The 24,730-nt window shown below is 43.0% G+C and overlaps 1 protein-coding gene across 1 annotated transcript in view; it reads left to right on the top strand.

Annotated features, from left to right (window-relative positions):
- Window positions 1–24,730, top strand: part of SORCS3 (sortilin related VPS10 domain containing receptor 3) — a 549,191-nt gene that overhangs the window by 505,366 nt on the left and 19,095 nt on the right. The window contains exons 17-20 of the mRNA XM_036265289.1: window positions 4,863–4,976; window positions 8,257–8,428; window positions 10,772–10,958; window positions 17,359–17,492. Coding sequence (XP_036121182.1) covers window positions 4,863–4,976; window positions 8,257–8,428; window positions 10,772–10,958; window positions 17,359–17,492 — 607 coding nt within the window. The remainder of the gene's footprint in view (window positions 1–4,862; window positions 4,977–8,256; window positions 8,429–10,771; window positions 10,959–17,358; window positions 17,493–24,730) is intronic.

Here is a 24,730-nt window from a genome sequence, read left to right as displayed (position 1 = left end):
GGCCGAGGTCTTAGTATGTCTCGGTGTCTACCCTGTTCAGTAGGTTCCAGATCCACAGAGCTAGTTTATCAAGTGGTAACATAGGAGATAGAGCAGAAGAGATTTGAGGTGCCACAGCATATCAATTCAGACATGTCTGAAACCCATTCAACCTTTAGGATTCTGCATATAGAGCACAATCAAGCATTATTTTCCCCTGTAGACTAGCATTATGGAAAATTAAAAAATGTACAAACCAGAGTTATTGAACTCAAAGAAGGCATAACAGCAAATAATAAAGTGTATAGTTCGATGCTGAATTTGATGACCCAGATCTGTGTTGTCCAATAGAGTACCAGTAGTCACATGTAATGATCTGCATTACAATGAAGTAAAATTACACACTCAGTTCTTCATTTACACTGGCCATATTTCAAGTGCTCAGTTGTTACATGTGGCTACTGGCTTCCATAGATATAAAGTATTTCCATTATTGTAGAACGTTCTCTGGGACTTTACTGGTCCTACCTGTAGGTGCTAGAAAAGGTCCGAACAAAAAGGAGAAACATCTGTAACAAAAATAAAATTAAAAAATAAATAAAAAATAAATTAAAAAGGTCCGAGCAAAGAGATCACCGAGGACTGGAGTAATGATGAAAAGCTTCCTGCAGGCCATGGTAATGGAGCTGTGTAGACTTGCTGCTGAGTAAGTACAAGGAAAACAGGCAGCACTTCAGGGAGAGCAGATATATAGAGTGTTCTGATGACTAGAGGAATAAGGACAGATGAGCAGCGTAGGGTTGGATTAGGAGAAATATGAGGCATGATGTTGGTTTTTTCAAACAGTTTCTGAAATGATCTGAATGTAATTATCTTTGTGGCTGTATTTAGACTTATGCCTTAGCTAAATGATGGTGATGTTATTATTCCATTGTTTTTGTTGTGGTTGCTTCTCTTTGTTGGCTGTTCACTCTGTGCCTACTAGAAAGCCTCTCTCCGTTTGATCCCAAACCCAGCATGCTATGTTGTCTCCTAAAATAGGACAGAAGCACCTGTGGACACTGGTCTTGAAGTTTCAAGGGCCAAATGGGAGAATGGGTAACCTGGGGGTAGTGAGGCCAGGACGGGGCTGTTCATGGAGAGAGTAGCACAGCCCTGCAACGGGGCCAGCAGATGACTTCTTGGCTGGCTGCAGGCATCTCAGAATGTCATTCCTGGGGATCAAGGAGCTCCCTACTGATGATTATATGGGTGCCCCTTGGGATTTTAGTAACGCTGAACCAGGGATCAAGATAATCAAGTATCAACTCCGTCTGCCGCTGTCAGTTACGTACAGTCTTTAGTAAGTCATGTCTCCTCTTTTTGCTCATCCTTTCTAGTCTACTGACTGAGAGGATTGGACCCAAGGAACACAGGTGTCCCTTGCTGTTCTGACATACCGAGGCCGTTTGGTTTCTGAAGCTGTCATTTCTTCTTTAGATTAAGTCTTCTCCCTGGATCCTTGGATGAGATTTGCAATATAGGTTGCTAGAAATGGAGAAGTTTTTCTCTAAACTTTTAGAAGTTCTAAACCCTTTAAAGAAAGACACAGAGGTGACATTTCTGCAAGGAAAGTGAGGGTGTGTTTGCAGAGCTGTGCAGCAGACTGCCCAGAGGCAATCAAACTTTCTGTGCATTCACTCCAAACCGCACAGTTCAACAGAAAAACACCTTTCCCCAGGAAGCTGGAGCAGCAGCTGGAACTGCTTGTTTATCTAAATTATGTGGACTCCAGAGCTGAGAGGGAGGTGGGGCTGTATGGGAGATTTTAATATACATTTATCAGAAGTTAATGAAGAAATCCACAGCTTGGGGGCAGCCAGTGATGCTTCCATTAATGTTATTAAATATTAATGAGGTGCTTTTTCTCTTTGGGGCAAAGCAGCATGCCTGATGCCCTCTTTTTAATTACTGTGTGGCTGACCGGCTGCAGAGCTGAACGGAACCGCTAACGATGGCTGCTTTCAGCAGACAGCATGAAGACATTTCTCTCTCTGCCGAGGAGAGCACCCTTCCTTCCAAATTGACTAGCTTTCTTAAGGTTAGCAGGCCACTGAACGGATTCATCTCATGAAGCAATGGGGGGATTTTCCAGAAATGATGCAGACCCACCACAATCTAAATGTTTCTACAGATAAATCATGTTAAGAAATCAGACATTCAGTGGTGTGCTGGTAAATACTGAGCTACCAGCTCTCTGGGAATAAATAAATAAATATAAGCCCTGAACCAATGATTAGTAGCATTTGCTGCCTGTTGTAAATTCCCCTCATGGCCGATTTCAAGATACCAATGTGCCGTCAGTGAACGCAGACTTGGGAAGAGATGTGCAGCAATGTATGGTATTTCTAGTGTACAGATACTTAGATGTAAACAACTGCAACAGCGTAGATAATATAATAATATTTAATAACATTTGATATGCTATATATTATATAATAGTAATAAAATGCAGTAAAATAATGAGGAACTTATGTGTTTTTAATATTTATTACCTTTTAAATATAATGCATTTAATTGAAATGCTATATGATTTAATTTTTAATAATGACTCTGTTAACGAGCTATTAACTAGTTGCAAGATTCCTGAAATTTTAAGCTGGCTCTCAGGGATGGTTGCAAGCTGGTGCAACACTGCGTCCCTATCAACTCTCAGGCTGGGGGACCTGCAATCCTTGATCAGGAGGCATGACCATGGGTGTTCTTGACAGGTGTGTCCCTTTCTCCTTTTCTTTCAGTTTCACTGAAACACAGTCAAACCAAAGCTGGTCTTGAGTTCGGCCTTCCCACGTAGTGATCTGGAATGACTAGCTCACGCTCACTCCGCATGCATCACTGGGGATGCTGTCTGTGGTCCACACTGGGGAGTCCACTGTGGGCTCACAGTCTCCTGCCAGACACCGACCAAATGCAAGGGTGTCATTCAATGGGATGGTTTTTAAATGTAATTGAATTATCCATTCGCCAGTGAATATTTATTCAATACCTTCAATGTTCTGGGTTCCATTCTGGACTCATACTGGCAAACAAAACCAATGGAGGATTCTGCTCTTTTATAGCCTCAATGTTTCCAACATGCTATGACCACAGAAAGTTTGTCTGGATATCATTGATGGTCTCATCTGAACTGCCAAACACATAAAAGGGTAGAGTGCTTCAGGCCCCTGGCACAACACAGACAGACAGAGAGGGTTGAAAAGTTGGCCTGAGTGTCCCGGTGGGTCTGGTGTGGAGGAAGGTGGTAGGAAGGCCGGGTGGGTCAGACTGGGGAGATCATTTATATAATCTCATTCGTTAGCTGGTCCTTCTTAACTGTACTGCTCGAGACCATATTATACTGTGTACTGCTTTATGCTGTATTATCCTATTCTTCCATTGCATTTGAAGCATTTTATATCCCTATGTGCAAAAGAATGGAACCCTGGAAGGATAGGGGTTGTTGGAGTTCTTTCACAGGACAGGACACATAACTGATAAAGAAATGTGGAATTAAACTCATTCCTATCTCCCTTTCATTCCTATCCTAGTTACACTTATAGACGATTGGCCTCTAATTTCCCTGGACTTTAATTAAATCTTAGATCAAAGAACATGGGAGCAGAAAAAGGAAGGAGGGGCAGGTCCGGCGAGAATGGTTTCCCTTGCTGTTTTATGTTCTATTAACATTCAGTGATCAATAGTCAAATGTCCAGGTTGTTCTGATCAATCTGTGGGTTTCAGAAAACCCTCAAAGCTTAACTTAGAAGGATGAATTTTCCTGCCAAATGAAGCCACCCTCAGTGACCCCTGGTTAGTTACTAGAGCAATAATACATTATTGCTTTTTTTCTATCCCGACAATTACTTATCTGGGAGCCTATGAAACTCTAAGAAGGAAGGAAATAGCATTGAGATTTCAGATGGGGCCTCTTCTCCACTACTTCCTCGTTTTCACTGGGGAGGTAAGGAGAGGGGAACCCTACCTGACATTTCTTCTTAGTTTTGTTACGGGTAGGCTGTTATAAAAACGTGGAGAAGAACTACCGTTTAGGGGCTTTTGTTTGTTTTGTTTTTGTTATTTGGGACAAGAAGGGATCTGTGGAACATTTTGAATGACTCAGTGTGAATTCACATGTATCTATGTTTGAGAGAGAATTGGCAGAAAAAATAAAATCTATGAAATTAATTTTGCAAGATTGGGAAATCTTAACATAGAAATGAATGTTGACTGTTAAGTACATTTTCTTGGTCGTCATCTAATTATTTCAGTAATTCCGCTGTGATCCAAAATACGCTTTTAAGCTTATAGCATCCTTTATACCCACCTCAAGCCAGTGTTCCTGCCACTTTATGTATAATCATACTTTTGAACCTGGAATCCCCATTAGATAACCCACTATTTTTTTTTTATCCTCACCCAAGGACATTCTTCCACTTTTGTTCAGATAGAGTGGGAGGGAGAGAGAGAGAGAGAGAGAAACATTGACGTGAAAGGGACACATCAAGTGGCCACCTCCTACATGGCCCCAACCAGGGCCGGGGACGAACCACAACCAAGGAATGTGCCTTTGACAGGCATCGAACCCGTGACTCATGGGTCTGTGGGCCGACATCCTAACCACGAAGCCAAACTGGCCAGGGCCCCACAATTTTTTTTTCTACACTGGATTCCATATGACTGGTATGGCTTGGGATTATTTCTAAATCTAAATATTGATTCTCCAAGTATGACTATTTGCCCTCACTGGGAATATTGCAAAGAGCGTGTTACAGCTTTTTGGGTGGCTGTAGGGGACGTGTTTCTGTTGGTGTGTGTCTGGGCATTTTAATGTTTACACCACTATGCAATATTCATTTTGTGGACAGTGACTATGGCTACGAGAGACACGGACAGAGCCAGTGTGTCCCCGCTTTCTGGTACAACCCAGCATCCCCGTCGAAGGACTGCAGCCTCGGCCAAAGCTACCTTAACAGCACGGGGTGAGTAAGACATCGACGGAGCTCCACTCACTGTTCTGTGTTGCTCTGAGTGGAGTTACAGGGACCGTCACTACTGACGCAGGATGGAATGCAGATGGAGTCTGTGTAGGTGGTTTCTGAGGACAGCCGAGGAGTGCTTTAGCTGAGAGGAGCTTCTGGGGAGCATGAGAAGAGACTTCTGATGACCCGGTTTCAATCCCTTTTGCCATTTGGACCAGAGCTATTGCTTTGGTTAGGCTTCCTCTCTGGAAAGAGATGCCCCACCTTATTTCGGGGGCCCGAGGGAACGAACGCAATACAAATGGTGTGCGGATGCTACAATGCTCTCTAATGATGGGTGAACCGAAGCTCGCGTGGACCGGTGCTGGAAACTTAAAATGAAACGCAGAAGTTCTGGGAACCCCTAGAAGGAGAAGGTCGGGGTGCGCTTTCTGGAGTTGTCACACCATTTGTGCGATTCTCTCATGGTTCCCTTACTAGCTCCTCACTCAGATGCTTGAAAAAACTCTCCTTGAAGATTGGTCGTCTTCCCCGTTCCTTGGTCACCTCCATGGCCGAGGACAGGTTTGGAAAGAGACTGGCCTAAGACTGCACTGGACACAGTTTAATGGGATAGGAATCACTTGGGGATCTTGTTAAAATGAAGCTTCTGATTTGGGAGATCTAGGTGGGTTTGAGGTGCTTTGTTTCAAAAAGCTCTCGTGCCAGTTCGACATCGCTAGTCCCAGCACTACCCTGTCCGTAGCCAGGGACAAAGGCGCCCTGGGCTCCAGGCTCACCTCGTTCACGGGCTCTGCCATCTCTCACCAGTTACTCACCATCTCCATGCTTCACCTAACCTGCTTGTGAAATAGTGGTAGGTACCATTTGCCCAACAGAAGTGGGGTGCGGGGTGGGGGTAGGGTAAAGAGATGTGTTATGTGGACTGAGCTACTCCGAAAAACATGCATTATTTAAGCCAAGTATTTAGTTCTTAGGGGGCTCTTCGCGGGGTCTGAGCTGGAGTTTAAGCACTTTTGATGTCATTTATAGCAGGTGTCTGCTTTGAGGATTTAAGCCATTCAAAATACAGATCCAGCAGTATGGGCTTAAAGAAATGTGGTGTCAGAAACCAAAGTGCTCTGATGTTTGAGGATGAGGAATATCATGGCACAAGTGGTCGGCTGGGTTACCAAATTCTCAGCCAAAGCAGACCTTGAACATAATTGAAAGACAGTTGCATTAGAACATCTCATATGATCATGCGCCATGTGTACTTGGACCCAATTTAAGCAACTTAAATATACTGAAACCCTAAAGAGCCAACCAAATATATCAGGATGAAAGACTATTCATTTCATATAAAATTAAAACCATTTTTTAAATTATTTTTTAAATACTTGTTAATCCTCACCCGAGGATCTGTTTATTGATTTTTAGAGAGAGGGGAAGGGAGAGTCAGAGAGAGAGACAGAGAAACATTGACATGAGAGAGAAACATCAATCAGTTGCCCCCCATATGTGCCCTGACCAGGGTTCAAATCTGCAACCTAGGTATGTGTCCTGACTGGGAATTGAACCCACAACCTTTTGGTGTATGGGACAATGTTCCAACCGACTGAGCCATCCAGCCAGGGTGAAAGACTATTCATTATAGTCACAGCATTAACTACAAATGTCTACACATACATATAGGTTGCTTAAATGTTGGTTTATATTGTACGTCACCAATCAGCTGGGCAGTTGAGGCTGAAGAGGGAGAGTGGATGACATCCCGTGTGCGCTAGTATATGGAACCCACCAAAATATCTATCATAAGTAAAAACTAAGTATCTTGCGAATGACTAAAGGTTAGCAAGAAAGTGTAAATTGATCACAAAAGTTTGATTACAGAGACCAGAACTGTTCAGAAGAACTACCATGTAGGCCACATGTAACTTAAAATTTTCTAGTAGCCACATTGAAAAAGTAAAGAAAAGTGAAATTAATTTCAACAATGTATTTCCCTTAACCCAATATGCCGTTGCATATCATTTTAACATGTGACACTAACCACATTTTAAGTGCTCAGTAGCCATGGGTGGAGATGGCAATGTGTTCAACAGCACAGCCCTTGACCCGTTATGAGCAGAGCTGGCAATTTAAAATAACATGCAATTACAGGAGGATATACTGTAATTCTCTCTGAGACAATAACTACATAAAACATTTGCCTAGCATCTTTATGAGATCCCTAGCTGGAGAGTATGGCTGGTAGTTCAGCATTTGGAGTGGGGGTGGGGAGCAGGAAAAATATCAAGTGCAGTGGAGAACCAATATCGCACACAAAGAGTTTGGTTCCACCTGATTTCAGAGCCACCAGAAGGCAACATGGACGGGCTGGTTAATTACTCCTGATGTACAGGGGGAAAGAAGACATGTTGTGATGATGATGATGATGACAGTGGTGGTGCATTTATTTTCTGTGGTTTTACCAGAATGTTCATTTTGTGCACACTTACAGACAGCGATGGCCTGGAAACAAGTCTGTCATGCAGGGCAAGCTCTTGGCTTGACTTCAGGTGCTGGGGCCAGTGGTCAAGTGACATGGTTATCACCGTGCAGACATGTCCTGTCCTAGAAGGTCCCCGTGCCTTGTGGGAGGTTTTTCCCAGGCTCACTTCTTCTCTGAAATAATTTTACCTGGGTTGAACAAGATTTTTAAATGTGTGCTTCTAATCTGGTATTTGTGGTGAGTAAGAAATGAAATATTAAGAACGAGAGAAAATATTCCGTAAAATATCCCCATGGCTCCACAGTAAGGCCTGTTAGGTAGTAAGCTGTGGATTGATGTACTGGGGGTGGGGAAAACAGGAAGAAGCTTCCTGATTAATACCAGTTAGAAGTCTCACGTTCTGGCTGCGTTCTGGTTCGGGGGAAACTGGGATTAGCCTCGGGAACCAGAAATAAGCCTCCCCCTCCCAGAGAGAAGCACCTGCTCCTCTTGCTCCCTTCCTCCAGGGGGTCTGCCTCCTTCCATCTTGTGTGGGAGTCAGGCATTGATTTTTCTTGGCTGCTTTAGCCACTGATCCGATCTGTGGCTCACCAGGTAGGATCAATAGCGATGTTTAAAGAGCTGCTCTTCCTGAGATGGAGGGATAGCGGTTCCTCCGCATTTGTTTGGCTTCCTAAATGGCCATCTTCTTTGAGACTCCGTTTGTAGGAGCAGCTGTGCCAAGTGTCCGTCTGCTCTCTTGCTCACACACAGCACACAACGCAAACCACACCAACCACACCACTGACGACGATCCACACTCCCCAGGTACCGGCGGATCGTGTCCAACAACTGCACAGACGGGCTGAGGGAGAAGTACTCCGCCAAGGCCCAGATGTGCCCGGGAAAAGCCCCCCGCGGCCTCCACGTGGTGACGACGGACGGGCGCCTGGTGGCCGAGCAGGGGCACAACGCGACCTTCATCATCCTCATGGAGGAGGTGGGTGCCGGCCTGGAGGGTCACAAGCAGACCGCTCCCTGTTCTCCGAGAGGGAAGAGGAAAGCCAGACCCTGTTCTCGGCCTCTGTACAGAAGTCAGTGCTGAGAGCGGGGACTCCTGGGGGAAGGCAGGGAGGAAAGTGGCCAGGGGGTGTTTCGAGACTCCTGCCCTTCCTCCAGCATCACGGCTCAGGCTGCGGTCTGGCCCACTGGGCTCTCGCAGAGCAGATCTGGGTGTGTTCCTTGAGGCTCCACTTTGGCCTCTGCTTTGTTGAAGGGATGTTTGTCACCGTAATACCATGTACTGTAAACTTTGCCATTAGAAGGGAATTCCAGTTTTATCTGTTGCTTTCAGGAGCCTCTTTTGCTTTATTCTAACCCTCCACCCCCCCCCCCCCACACACACACACAATTAAAAAGCCCACAAGACTTTCAAAGGGACTCCACAGTATGGCTATAAGGGTAGGGGCGTATTATTGAAATTCTTTCAGCTTATCTTTATGAAAAATGTTGTATCCGTTGCTTTTCCATCCGCTAGCTGCTCCATTAGGTCATTCTTTAGTGTCTTCTGTCATCTGGGAAGGAAACTCAGGCTGCCTTTACTCACCCCAGGACGGAAATGGCTCTGCCTGATGCTTCATGCTCCCTCCATGAGCTGTTTCACCTCTTCTCAAACCACCTTGCGGAGATGGCGGGGCAAGAAGGCTAGCCTGGTTTACAAGGCCTCTAAATTTAGATGCAAGTTGCTCTGTGCTCTTGAGATCTTGGAAAGTGACCAAAGCAGGTCAGGAGCACCCTCCCCCCAGAGGCGAACACGTTAGAGACCGTTCAGGTCAGGTCCACACTGGACAGGATGGTGAAGGTTCCTTATCCTGGGCTGTCCGACTCTTCAGCCCCCATCCATGCTGTGTGCTTGAATTAATACAACTTTAGGATTCAGATGAGGTCATTATCACATTTTCACTTGGGAGTTTCTTGGACCACAGCTATGAAAACCGTTGCTTGAATGTATGTGAAGAGCCACGATCTTATCCATTGGAGTTGCTTCCAGTCCATTTCCACTTTAATTTATATTCATAAACTCACATTTCGTTGACATTGCATGTGGGGCAAGGGAGCACCTGCCAATATTTTGCTCACATCTGAGTTGCTGTTGGGGAAGAGACAGAAAGCAAAAGTATGGTGGATGTACATGCACTGGGCAGAGGGGTTGGCTCGTAATTTCAAAACGATGCATTTCTGTTTTTACCTCATCAGCCATCTTTGTATATGAATAGAGATCGGATTCTTCTTTTTCATCTGTTATTCTCATTTTGTGGTCAGTTTCAACTGCATGTATCTAGAATGTTGGTCCAATATGGGGTGGGAGGGGGCACAAGGAAGGATGGGCCTTAGCATGGGCCCTTAATAAGGTGAGCATTGGCTTGGGGTGGTAAGATGTGCTCACCTGAACCATTGGTACCACATTACCAGATGGCACCCAGAAGGCTCGTGGCCTTTTAAGAGGCAGAAATATTTGTGAGCTGAGAGGGTCAGAAAATGCTTTAGGGAAGAGGGGATTTAGGTAGGTTTAGGGGCGTCCAAGGTCAACAGAACACAGATGTAATCTTGGCTGGTTTGCAGTGTTTATCTACAGAATGGGAATAAATCATCTTACCTCATAGAGTTATTTTGAAGGTGGTATTATATAACATGTGTTAAATGATTAGCATAATGCTTGGAACATAATCATAAATACTAAAACACAAGAACAATTATAATTATAGCTTGGTGATTGAGGACATTATCATTGATACCAGACTGTCTGGGTTCAAAACTTGGCTCTCTCACTACTAGCTTCAAGACTTTGGTTTAATTACTTTATTTTTTCCCTGGTTGTAAAGTGGTGACAGCAATACTTTCTGCATTATAGAGTTGTAAGGACATTAAATGCTTGGAACTGAAAAGAAACTAGAAATGTGAGCTGTTACTATTATTGCCATTGTTATTATTATGCCACAGGAGAATAATTAACCATGTATGAGGGAGCCAGGGACACCCTTGGCTCTGCCACGTCAGAGTTGTATAGAGTCTCTACCTTATCCATTATTTCCAGCGTCACACTAACCCAGGCTACCCGGGCTTGGGCATGCAGAGACAACAGGTCCACAGTGCCTGCCCATAGTGCCCAGTGGATATCAGTGGGTATCAGATAAGAGTGTGTTTATCTAGCCTATGGCGTTTCAGCCCCCTGGGAGAGACGAGGTTTTCGGAGGGTGACAATGGAGACACAAGGTGAAGCATCAGATAGGAGTCAGGCTGGGCCACGTGATTGGGCCACGCCGACTGCTGTTCCCTCTTGCAGGGTGACCTCCAGAGAACAAACATCCAGCTTGACTTTGGGGATGGGATCGCAGTGTCCTACGCTAACTTCAGCCCCATTGAGGATGGCATCAAGCACGTGTACAAGAGTGCGGGGATCTTCCAGGTGACAGCCTACGCGGAGAACAACCTGGGTTCAGACACAGCTGTTCTCTTCCTGCACGTGGTTTGTAAGTAGCACGAGCCATCCCCTCTTACTTCCCTCCCCGTTGACAGCTCCCTGTGTCCAATCTTCTGAGATTCAGAGCTAAGCTGGGATTTGGTGTGACTGCTACCCTAAACGATGGCCCAGGTCAAAAGACGGAGCCGTGCTCATCTGTGTCTCGGAGTTCCCCAATACTGAAATAGATTGATTATTTCGAAAGTTTGGATAACATATTACCCACTGGCCCCTCCTTTCAGCTCCACTTGGTTCTGATGTAAAGGTGCACATGGAGACATTTCGAGATGAAAGCCCCTTCCCGTTGTTATCTCCATTGGAAGAGCCAAAAAATGATTGAAAAAACATGTGTGTCGATTTTTACATGTGGAACTGAATACACAGAAGACCTTAATTCTTACATCTAAGGGCACTGCAAGTAAATTTCTAATGCAAGCAATTCTAAGAACTCTCCAAAATTATTTTGCTGTCCTAGAATGTATTTCGCACACCAACACAATGCTGAAGTTCTGAATATTTTGTTAGTACTGAATGCATTTTATGTATTCGCTGTCCTGGGCCTTGACTCATATAAACTGAAGCTTAAATATTGTGATTTTAGAATGTTGGGTCGAGGAAAAGTTATCGGGCTGGTATTGGATTCATAAATCTCTATCAGTGCTACTCATGTATCTAAGGACTTCTATGGTTCTTATACTCCCCATGGTGTTTTGGGGCTGATATGCTACATGTGGTGAAAATGACATGTTCTGAAAGACTCAAAATGAATACCAGGAGCACCTTTCTTATTAACAGGTCAGTGATGATATAAACTCCACTGTATAAACAGTCCACACTTAAGAGGTCCCTGGAAAACAGCAAGCGAACTCTTCTCTGAACATTCTAATCATGGTAGTAGAACAGGGATGAAGAGTAATAGGGGAAGTGCAAGGGAGGAGACCTGGGTTATAGCTCAGTTATAGTCCTGAAGGTGCCAGGCTACATGGCCATGAGATACATTATTTCATTTCTCAGTCTTCTGAACTCCAACATTAAAAATTTTTTATTTATTGATGACAGAGAGAGAGAGAGAGAGAGAGAGAGAGAGAGAGAGGAGAGAGAAGCATTGATTTGTTGTTCTGCTTATTTATGCATTCATTGCTTTTTATATATGCTCTGACCAGAGATTGAACCTGCAACCTTTGCATATTGAAACAATGCTCTAACTAACTGAGCTGTCAGGCCAGGGCTGAACTCCAATTTTAAAATGGTTTAATTCTAACTGGTACCTTGCTTTACAAGGCTCTTGTAGCAGTAAATAGAAAACACAAATGAAACACCCAATCATTCACTGCTTTATTCAACACATATTTATTGAGTTCTTAATATATGGAAGGCACTCTGCTAAGAACTTGGGAAGCAGAAATACAGATATGGTCTTGCCCTTGCCGAGTTTACATTGGGGTGGGGGGCGTTCTGCTAGAAATGGGCCATCAATGGCCCAAGTGGTGATAACCACACCACACAAACTACAATAATTAATTGCCAGAAGCACTGCTCCAGGTGGGTGGAGTGCAGGGTGTTCATGAGCCCAGGCTTCAGAGCAAGAGAGAGCTACATTTGAATTTTTATCATATCCCTTTGTTAAATGTCTAATATAGACTTAAATGTTTAATGTCAACTTTCTTAGTCTCTACAAACCACTGATTCCTCATCTTCAATACTTAGATTATAGGGAGGCCTTAATAATCAAACTGGGATCCCAAAGATCACCCCCAGAAGACATTTTCAGTACTGTATGTGTTTATTGATTTGCCGATTCCTTAGAAGGATTCACAGGACTCAGCATGTAGTCATATTCATGACTGCGATTTATTACACTAAAAGGAGACAACAAGATCATCAAAGGGAGAAGTCTCATCAGGCAAACTCTGGAGGAAACAAGGCACTCGCTTCCAAGAGCCCGCTTCCCATAAAGTCACCTAGGACATGCTCAAATCCTCTTTCAATGAGTTGTTGCAATGTGTGTGACGGGATAGCTGCAGAGAAGCTCATTGGGGACTCAGTGTCCGTGATTTTTACTGGGCTCTGGTCAAGTACGCATCCTTTGCCTAGTATTTACCAAAAGTCTAGACTCCCAGAGGAAAGTAGGTGTTCAGAATAAAACATATTGTTGGCAAAATAGTCTAGACAGAGTGAAACTTTCTTATCAGTTAACTGTTGACTGCAAGTACTCCCGGGACTAAGTTCCCAGATGCTACTCAAGGGTCAATCTTATGCACAGATCTTTGAAAAGAGGGCAATTTCAGGTCTGTGTTAACATTTTTCTGCAAAGTGTGCAAAATGCTACTTAGTACCCAGCTTGGCACATGATGAATGTTACCTGTGATAGTAATTAGTGTTGACCTTTGAACAACATAGATGTTACAAGTGCTGATCCACTGTGCAGTTGAAAATCCATGTATAACTTTTGACTCCCCAAAATCTTAACTACAAATAGCATAATGTTGACCAGAAGCATTACTGATAATATAAACAGTTGATCAACACATATTTTGTATGTTATAGGTGTTATATACTACATTCTTACAAAAAAAAAAAATAAGTAAGAGAAAAGTAAATGTTATTAAGAAAATTATAAGGAAGAGAAAATGTATTTTCAATACTGTGTTTATTGAAAATATCATATATGAATGAATCTTTACATTTAAGGCTTTAATCCATTTTGAGTTTATTCTTGTGGGTGGTGTAAGAAGGTGAGCTAATTAAATTTTTTTTGACATATTTGCCCATTTTTCCCAACACCATTTATTGAATAGACCATCTTTATCCCATTGTGTGTTCTTGCCTCCTTGGCAAATATTAATTGGCTATAAAGATGTGGGTTTATTTCTGGGCTCTCTATTCTGTTCCATTGATGTATATGTCTATTTTAATGCCAGTACCATGCTGTTTTGATTACTATGGCCTTGAGTATAGTTTGATATCAGATAGCATGATTCCTCCAACTTTGTTCTTTCTCAAGATTGCTGTGGCTATTCAGGGTCTTTTGTGGCACCATATACATTTGGGGGAATATTTATTCTAGTTCTGTAAAATATGCTATTGGCATCTTGGTAGGAATTGCATTGGATCTATAGATTGCTTTGGGTAGTATGGACAGTTTAATGGTGTTAATTCTTCCTATCCATAAACACGGTATGTGCTGCCACTTACTTGTATTGTGTTCAATTTCTTTCTTCTAGAGTCATAGATACAGAGAACAGACTGATAGCTGTCAGTTGCAGGACTGGATGAAAAAGGTGAAGGGATTAAGGAAAGTAAAAAACCTCATAGACACAGACAATAGTACGGTGATTACCAGAGAGCTGGAGGATGGGAGAGGTAGAAGAAGGTAAAGGGGAGGAAATGGTAATAGAAGGAAACTTGACTTGAGGTGGTGAACACATAATACAATGTACACCTGAAACCAATTTTAGTAATCTATTTCACCCCAATCAATTCAATAAAAACGTTTTTTAAATGAACCCACATAGCTCAAACCCATGTTGTTCAAGGGTCAACTGTACTAAGTACTTCTTATTAACTTTCTGCCTGACACTTCTGCTGCATTTAAAAATGAAGACAAAGAAAAAAAATTACTTTTCTCTATTCCAAGGACCTGCCCCATCCATGTTCCTAATTACAGTGAGAATGTGTGTTGTCTTCAGGGTGCAAAGATGGATGTGTCTTAACAGCAAAAACACAACATTAAGGAACAGGTTGATACTGTGGGTTATGTGCATGAAGAAGCAAATGTTCCTTGAAACTTTTATCGTGCTCATAATTCCCTCCAAATCAATCATGGCTGCATTTATCAGACAGTTATTATAGTGGAAACTGCTCTTGGCCTCACCTTGGGCCATTAGCTAACAAAAGTAGTTGTTAGCTGCCCATAATAGCCAATCTCTCACAGATTATTAGATTTTTATCAAAAAGAACACTGTATGACAGTAAGGATTTCAACTGTGTTCTGTGCTCTCTACTGAATCCCTTCAGCGTTCTCCCTCATCCATGGTTGGTCTCTCGGCTGAAGTCTGAAGCTCTGGCTCAGGCACTTTGCACAAAACAGCTACTACCTGTTGCCATTACTTGAGATTTTACTGTGGGTTGTGTGCGTGAAGCGCCCAAACGTGTTTGCCCAGAAGCGGGAATAAATGGAGCATGTTTGATGGTGTTTCAACTCATGGCAGCCCCATCCCTTTTGTGTTCGTGTGAGTTTAGGGAGAAGGAGATCTTTGATCTTCCTGAGCATCAAATTGCCTGGCACTGTAAGCCTTGGTCCCTGAGGGACAGCAGGCTGACCAGAATTTAAGGACCACAAGTCATAGTGGCCTCATCCCTCAACTGCAGAACAGCCTGGGCTCCCAATAGCTGGCCAGGGGATTGGGCTTCAGATCCTTCTCCCATGGGAACAAGAGCATTGACTGTGGGGGTGAAGGGATGACCGAGGAATCTGCAGCTGGGCCTGGAGAAATACGGAGGTGTTAACGTGGGAAACATCTCTCTTCTCCCTCCTTGGGCATGAGCTGGCCAGGGACTGCTCCCCACTGCCTCAGTCTCTTCCTCATTGGTCAGTAAAATGCAAACAGCAGAGAGAGATCCATCAAGTAAACTCCTAAAAACCAGTCAGTAAAGCAGTGAAAGTAGCCAGTGCTTCTCACACTTGTGTTTTTCATTCATTCTCACCAATAATGAAACCATAAAACAATAATTAAACAGATGTCGTTATTGAAAATATTTAGCCTTTAGCCAAATGTGTTTATGAAGTAACAAGGTTCAAATTATGTGCTGGGAGAAGTCTTGACACGCCATACATCTGGGGTTAGGGTCGGAAGCTGTAGGCAGAGAGTAAGTTCAAGGTGTAGATACAGCGATTCTTGAAGACGTGTTGACTGTTCAGGAGAGTACAGTCTGGACAGTGGCAAGCAGACCTGGTTGGTCTTATCACCCAAACATCAGTCCATGTCCAAACGCCTTCTCCCCCAGTGTAAATTTACCTACAACACAGAATATGCCCAGTGAGACCCAGAAGGCTGCCCAGTGCTCATAGAAGGAAGTCTACCCAAAGACACTCAGAAACAGTGATGCTACGGGGGTCATGGTGCTGGCAAAGGAATAATGAACTGAATGGTATTTTTAACAGTCACACTGCACTTCCATACATTCTAATTTCTATAAGGATGGCAGAGCAAGTATTGTCCCTTATTTTTAGGACAGAGCAATGGTCTCTGTAGGGTCAAGGCTCTGTAAGATCGAGGAAACGGTCATATAGCTAAATTTGAACCGGAGTATTTCTTCAATTTAAACCGGGCTGTCTCCAATAGCGAAGCCTAGGTGGCCCGAAAAGTCCACCTGTGAGAAACACTAAAGATCCCCCGGCGAAAGTGACGTCCTTGCTGCAGCTGTGACCTTACGTCACTCACACTAATCAAACTGTGGCGGTGGAAACCAGGAAAACATGCCCTTAGTGTGAACAGATAATTGGATTTTTAATTGAATTAGACTAAGTAGGAAGGATATAAGGAAGAGGAAGGAAGAAGGCTAGAAAGGAGGGAGAAAGGAAGGAAGAGTAAAAAGAACAGGAAAGAAGAAGGGTTGGAGGTGGGGGAGAAATTCCCAAAGAAAGTTAAGTAATAGCATATCTACCCCTCAGATACAACACTGACATTTCAACACTTTACATGAACATTTTCTTCTTCTCGTGGTTCTGGAAATGAATGTCATTAAAACCCTCATTTACTATGTACACATACAGAGTGTGTGCCTGTGTGTTCTCTTTAGAACTTGATGTTGCTTATCGGTTTTCTGAGGGGAAAAAAAGAAATGTTTGGTTAAGTTTTTGCAGGCAGCTTTTTAAAAAATTACTTGGGATCCTGGCATTGGCTTCTCCTTCGGTTTAGGGAGATGGGCTTTCCCTGGTTGTAAAGCAGTCTTACCCGCTGCTGAATGAGCACTGCCTATGGGAGGCGTGGTGGAGGGGTGGGACCAGGGAGCATCGGGGATAATGCAAGAGCCCTGCACGCAGTGCCTCGGCCCTGAGTCACTGTCCAGGCTGATCGCCAGAAATGAGAGCGACTGCTGTTTACCTTTCCATCCATTGGCTCTGTGTTCAGGAAGTTATTGTCTTTGCATTGGAGTTCCGTCAGCGTCACTCAGAAAATCTGAAGCTTGATTTGATCTCCCTATTATAGGCGGTGCTTCATTTCAAGTACACACACACACACACACACACACACACACACATGCACACACATCCTTCTCAACATTTGTGAGCTTGTGATTCTTGTTCTTTTAGATAATAACAGTTAAGGTTAAGGATCTGGGAGTGGAGTACAGTTTGACTGCTTATTCTAGGAATTTAAACACTGACATCTTCCTTGTTCCTTTAGGTCCCGTGGAGTATGTTCATCTCCGAGTTCCGTTTGTCGCCATAAGAAACAAGGAGGTCAACATCAGTGCAGTCGTGTGGCCCAGTCAGCTGGGGACTCTTACCTATTTCTGGTGGTTCGGCAACAGCACTAAGGTTCGGCCCTTTCTGTGTTATGTCGGGGACACTGGGGATGTGGCCAAGAGGACGTACTTACTGAAGCTATGAATCCACATAATTGAATTCGACATAACTCGCTAGTTCATTATTATAGGGACAGTTCAAGTAACACTAGGGAAAAAAAGTGTTTGAGAAACTACATAGATCTGATTGTTCTTGCTTCTGTGATCAGTGTTTCTAAAACCCCCTTTGCTCTGTGTGTTTTAATCCTGGCCTTTGCACAAGCTGTAGAATATCAAGGAAGTCACTTGGCATCTCTGAGATAGGTAATCCCATTTGCAAAATGTGAATTGGATATTTAAATGTAAGGTTGTAAAGAACAAGTAAGTAGAGCAGTGCATGCAGAGAATCCCTGTGAAGACCTACTAGGTGCTCTGAAGGCCAGGCTTCTCCTTAGGCATGGCACGGGCGTTGCCAAGCAAGTCACCAAAAAAGATATTAAAGGGGCCAAACTCTGCACTTTGCAGATGCTCCCTGCTCCCAGCCCCTAGTGGTGATGACACGTGTCAAAAACAACCACACTTGTCTAACAGAACCTGGGAACGGTTAGGCTGAGGCCCCCTCAATTTAGGGGCTGAATGTTCTCTGTTTGTGTTTCTGTCTTTGCATTTTTTATGTGATTGGCATTGTTCACCTTAGGTCTCTACCTTTAGCTTTTTAAATAATTTAAGAAAGCTGTCATATCAGACTTGGAAATGCTGAATATCTAAAGAAAAAGGCAATACATATTCAGTTGCGGGTAGTACTTTTTTTACTTTATTTTTATTGTTGACTCCCTCACACCTTTTCCCGCCTCCACCCAGCTCCCAGCCCCCTTTCGCTCTGGCCATCTCCACACTGTTGTCTGTCTGTATGTTGTGCAGATGTGTTTTTGGCTACTCCCTTACCCTCCCTTCACCCAGTCCTCCTGCTTTCCCTCCGACAGCTGTCCGCCTGTTCCATGTGCCCAGGCCTCTGTTTCTGTTTTGTTCGTCAGTTTATTTTGGTCATTGGATTCCGCATGTAAGTGAGATGATACGGTATTTGTCTTCTCTGACTGGCTCAGCAATTCGTTTAAAACATGAACAGAGCAATGCTGGTTTTGTGTGCTTGTTTCAAGACAGCCAAGGAGAACTTCGGCCATGTGAGCTTGGGCAAGATATTTGACCTAAAAATTATCTCACTCAACTGCACACTGGAAAGAACAATATCTGTGTCATCCTGATTGTTGTGCAAACCAAGTAAGAGAGTGTGCATCTCCCTGGTACACATCAGGTACTCACTAAGTGGGTGCTTTTTATTTTGTCCTAAAAACTGGGAGTTAGAACAGATTGATAAAAGACAGAACTAGATTCATGGGCCAAGGGCCTCTTTCCTTTTGCATTATCTGTGCTATATTCTTTCAGACCCATTTCTTAGCATAGGCTCTGATGCGCATTTCTGGGATTATTGCTCACCAGGCAATGGGTAGGAGCGTTGGTTAATAAGATCCTCATTCACATTAGAGAGGTGAAGTTCCCTGTGTGAGCTGAGCCTCCCAGGGTCAAACACTGGTTAACTGGAGAGACCTAGAACCCTGGTCTCCTAACTCCCACCTACCATGTACCCACCCCCAGCCCCAGGATGCTTTAGCTTCATCACTCTGTCCCATAGAGGTTACAGACCCTAGAATCCTGCTTCAAAAGCCTCAGCCATGCCAGGTGAAGGAAAAGAGAACCATTCAGGTAGAGAAAGTGAGAATGAGATGAAATTTAAGTTCATTTCTCTTCCGATGATGTGAGGCTTTGGCTGGCAAGCCAGAGAATTCTTTGCTGTGACTGCTCATTTACTGATGATTTTTATTGAGAAGCTACTGTGTGCGAGGGGGGCAGTTCTTGGTCGTTATCAACACAATGATTTCCTCAGCAGCCTGCAAGGAAACAAACACACGGTGTTTCTCTGAAGCACCATTTTTTTTCTTCGCGTGCTGATTCTAAGACCAGAAATACCAGACAGTGTCTAATAAATATTTGATAAATAAACAGAAAAGTGGACAAAGGGATCGGAGAGTCTAATTTCAATTTCTCTAATGATTATCTGTGTTAGCTTAAACAAATCACCTGAGTCTCAGTGTTTTTTTGCTTCTTCTCTGTAGCAAGAATACTAATATGTAATCCATGAACATCAAGTTGTTATTTGGCGAATCTATCATCTATCTATCTATCTATCTATCTATCTATCTATCTATCATCTATCTATCTATCTATCTATCTAATCTGATGCCCTATTATGAGAGGGCCATTTTTAAATCACAGAAAGACATAGTTTTTCAATGTATGATGGCATGAGGCATTCCTTTGGTTAAAAATTATTCATCTATAAATGTGAGCATGAAGTGCTGCCCAAATACCAAGATCTCCAAGGTCTTATTAGGTGGTTTTCGTTCCCAGAGAATGAAGAGAATGATAATACATTAGAGGCATTAGAATAGCGTAGTTTTGAAATAAGACAAAACTGAAGTGAAGTCCAGACAGATTCTTGTTGGCTGGCTGCCGTCTGTTAAATCTTACCATTTCTCTGGGCCTTGGTTTTGTTAATGATGGTGTCAAAGCAACTGTAGCAGTAACTATGCTCTACCATTGCTTTGAGGGTCAAGTAAAGAAAGGCATGTGAAGCTCTTAGCACGCATCTGGCAGGTGGACATGTCAGTCGCGTGGTGCGTGCTCGTCGTTTGCATCGATAGCATCTGCAGCTCAGTGACAAAGCTGACCTGTGCCACGGATTTCCCTCTCACCTCCGAGTGTTGTTCCTTGGTCCATCTGAAAGAGATACATTTTCAGTGCTTTATCCTAGCACCACGCTATAAACACATCACAGTGGCCACAGTATCCAATAATCAATCCAGTGAGCCCCATCTTTGGCTGACAAATGAATGAGTGTCTTTGGTATCGTGGTGACTGCTCTGATTTTAGAGCTGTTTGGTTCCCTTTCACTAGCAGACTGATCTGTAAAAGGAACTAATGCTAATTTTAAGCATTTATTCCTTGTACTGATTTGTACTGACACTTAAATACTTTGTCCTAAAAGTTTTAGCTTGCCAATCTTCATGCATATTATTTTATGTAATCCTTAGAACATCACTGATAAAGAAAAAACCCCATTTTACAGAAAAAGAAGGCTAATAATCTTGGAAGGGAGTGTGTGTGTGTGTGTGCGCGTGTGTGTGCGCGCGCGCGTGCCTGTGCGCGTGCATGCCGTGACTAGATGAATTAAACAGGTTCACCCAGGTGGTTGAATTAAATCATCTCTCAATAACAATCAATTAATACCCAACCCTTTACATCTAGCCCTTTGCTTGGTGCCCTGAGGATTACAGAACACATGCAACCCTGCCTCTACATTCAAGGAAATTACATACCACACAGAAGGCAGGATGAACATACATGCAATGATTGGTGAGCAAGGGCAGTGTGTAAGTAAACAGAAGAGAGTCAGCATCCCTGAAATCTAAACATCGTCTCATATGCCTGCAGGCCTATCAGCGAGAGATGGGAAATGGAATCAGTAGCTCTATGGATCTTTGTCAAGAGCTTGTATTCTGCATTACATGTTTTGAGGAACACAAGACATTGTAGATTCCAATTGTTGCCTTCAAGAAGTACAATCTATCTGAGGATGTAAGGGTCACATCTAAGAATAGATACTGTAAAGTAACAGATACTGTAAGGTAGCAGATACTATAGATAAGGTACTATACTAAAGGATGCAGTATTCCTGGCCCCGTCCAGCAGCCTAGGGGGTGATGGACACAGAGTTTGTTGGTTGTGGAATGAGTGTGTGAGAAGTTGGTCCTAAGCTGGCATTGAAGGAACAGTAGAACTGAGGCAAAGAGGAGGGAAAGGGATTTGCATGTAAAGTTAAGACTTGGGGCATGGTTGTGTTCTGTGTAGACTGATTCAAACAGCGCATGGGATACCTGTATGTAGAAGCCAGAGAATAAGGTGAAAGGTGGGGTGGCTTCCTAACAGGTGGCTTTGAGTGACATAAATGGATGCTTTTTATTTTGTTATAGAAAGACAGATTTAGGACAGAATAACAGAATCTAGAACCAGGTTCATGGACAGTGATACTTTAGACACTGAGATACTTTTGAAGAGTTTCTGGAGGGGTGTGTGTGTGTGTGTGTGTGTGTGTGTGTATTTGAGGACTTTTTTCCCAAACTGAATTTTCACATTAACCCTGTAGTCACAGATGATATTCTACGCATACTATTTTGCTGTATTTTTTTCTTCTTTATATATATTTTAGAGATTTTCCATATTTGTAATCATAGTATATCCAAATTACATATTCTGCCTTTTCCATTTTAAATGATAAACACTTTTTGCACATTATTATATAATCAGCTGAAGGCCTTAAGCAAAGCAAGCATGTTGATTGCATAGCCTGTCCAATTGGGAATGGCCATTTTCATCAAGGTACATTTAAAATGTGAGGATTGCATAATAGTCAACATTAACTTGACTTATTGTGTCTAGCAAACCGGTGTAGGCTGTGTCCAAAGATTTCCCCGAAGTTCCCTGTTTCATTGGTCAAGTGGAAATCTCATAATTTAATAGTCACTCAGAGCTTTGTCGATTTCTTGCTGGGCTCAGTGGATAATATGTGACCTGTGACACACCAAGGACTCTCTGTGGGAAGGGATGAGTCCACAGCCTAGGAAGGACGTGAGGTATTATTCTAAGCAGCCTCACTGGGGGCTGGCCCCGCAGCTTGGACAAAGCACAGAGACAGAGAAGTCAATTGGCTGGCTGCCTGTTGGATTGGTGGCACTCTGAAAGGCCAATTTGCTGGGATTAACAGAGGTTTGGCTTAATAAATGTGTCTAATAGATTTTGTAAATGAACCTTAAACACTTGATTTAAGTTAGCATCGGGCACTAGATATCGGGGGCCCACCAAGAACTCCAGGATCCTGTTGAGTGTTCCAGTTCTGCAAGGAAGGTGATATCAGCTGTGATGTCATAACAGCTGGTGACAACAAAAGCAGTTTGGAAAACAACATCAGCTCCTGCCGTGTCCCCAGCACGGGAGCCTGTGGCCTGCCACCCGCACACCAAGTGTTCCCTTTCAGCAGTTTGTGTGCTGTGGCTCAGAGCCCTGTCTGGCTGGTGGGATGGCATTCACTTTCCCGCTTCAGATGACATCCCCCTGTCCCGCTGCCCTGCGTCCTTGCCTAGATTTCCTAGGGCAGCAGCAAGATGGGGAGACAATCAGATCTGCGGGATAAGAGGAATTCCAGTCCTCTCGGAAAGGCACATCATGGCTTGGCCCAGCACCAGCCACCTGAGTCTAAGACAAGAAGAGTGTGCAGAGGACAGACAAGGGGACATGCAGACCGCTGAGAGATGAAGATGGCATGGAAGTGATGATGGTTCCCTGAACACCCAACTGTTAAGGAAGAAAAATATCCTGGTGGTGGGAGGTGGGAAGAGATGAGAGAGAGCTGAGGGCAGTCACCGAAACAGAGGGCAATGTAATGTAATCATGGTTAGAGAGAGTAGTTCGTGGAATCAAGGAAAATAAGACCACATCAATTATTCCTTTTTTCTTTTGTTTACTTCCCAACATTTTATTATTAAAAACTTCAAATAGGCATGAAATTGAAATAATTTTATAGTGACTGCCACATACCTACCACCTGTAATCTACCAGTAACATTTACTATGCTTATTTTATCACGTGTCTATTCATCTGTCCATCCCTCTATCCATCCATCAATTAATATTAGGTTTTTATCCATTTCAAAGTTAATGGCAGACACTTAAATACTTTGTCCTAAAAGTTTTAGCTTGCAAATCATTAATAAGAATTCGATGTTTGTTTACATTCCCGCCCCCATAGAGGTATAAAATATATCAATAATGAAATGCATAAATTTGAAGTGTACACTTTTTGAGTCCTGACAAAGGCATATGCCTTAATCCAAACTTCTATCAAGATATAAAGTATTGCTATCACTCCTGAAAATTCTCTCATGCTTCTTCTCAGTCAATCCCAACCCCAGGGTCCAGAACCATGACTATTTTTTTTGTAATTATAGGTGAGATTTGCCTGTTCTAGAACTTCATATAAATGTAATCATACCATATGAATTATTTTATAACAGAGGTGGGTAAAAAGTAGGTTTACATTTGAGAGTATACAAAACACGGAATTTATTCTTTTTTTTTTATCCTCACCCAAGGACATTTTTTGTTCAGATAGAGTGGGAGGGAGAGAGAGAGAGAAACATCGACGTGAAATGGACACGTCGAGTGGTTGCCACCCACGTGACCCAACCAGGGCCGGGAACAAACTGCAACCGAGGTACATGCCCTTAGTGGGAACCGAACCTGGGTCTCTCAGGACCGCAGGCCAACGCTCTAACTGCTGAGCCAAACTGGCCAGGGCAAATTATCTTTTATTTTGTTTTTGTTTTTTTAAGAGGTTTTTGTCTTTCTTTTTTCCTTTTTTTCTCTCTCCTCCCTTTACTTTTTTTTATCCTCACCCGAGGACATTTTTGCATTTTTTGTTCAGACAGAGTGGGAGGGGGAGAGAGAGAGAGAGAAGCATCGACATGAAAGGGACACATCAGTGGTTGCCACCCTACGATTCAACCAGGGCCGGGGACAAACTGCAACTGAGGTATGTGCCCTTAGCGGGAACTGAACTTGGGTCTCTCTAGAGAGTTCATTCGTTTTTTTCTTTTTTAGTCTTGTATTATATATTTTTCAGTATGAACAACTGTAAACCTACTCTTGCCTACCCCATTTTACATTTTTTTTTTACTTCTTATGGTTTTGAGATTCATGTATTTTGTTGTGTACATTAATATTTGTTTTTATGTTCATTGTATGAATATACTTTGGCTTCTTCATTCATTTTTCTATTGATAGATTCTCCTAGGCTCTTTCAGTTTTTGGCTGTTATGAATGTACTGCTACGAACATTTTGTTTGTTTGAACTCTGAGGTTTACCCTTAGGTAAAGGAAAGAGTATATCTCTTCCCATATTCAACTTCTCTCTTTCATTTAGCAAACAAATAAGAAACCGTCAAAAGTTTAGAGCATTATCTTTAATCCTGCCAAACTCCAACCATCATTCTGGTCATTAACGGATCTATGGAATTTTAAAGCAGCAGAAATCAAGTTATTACTACAGAGGCCTTTCTGAGCTAGGAAGGGTTTCCAGTCTTGTAGAAGGGATGCTGTCTGA

Source organism: Molossus molossus, unplaced genomic scaffold (genome assembly GCF_014108415.1).
Source record: "Molossus molossus isolate mMolMol1 unplaced genomic scaffold, mMolMol1.p scaffold_m16_p_17, whole genome shotgun sequence".
NCBI lineage: Eukaryota > Metazoa > Chordata > Mammalia > Chiroptera > Molossidae > Molossus > Molossus molossus.
The sequence above is the reverse complement of the archived record's forward strand: the minus strand, read 5'-3'. Positions and strand labels throughout refer to the sequence as shown.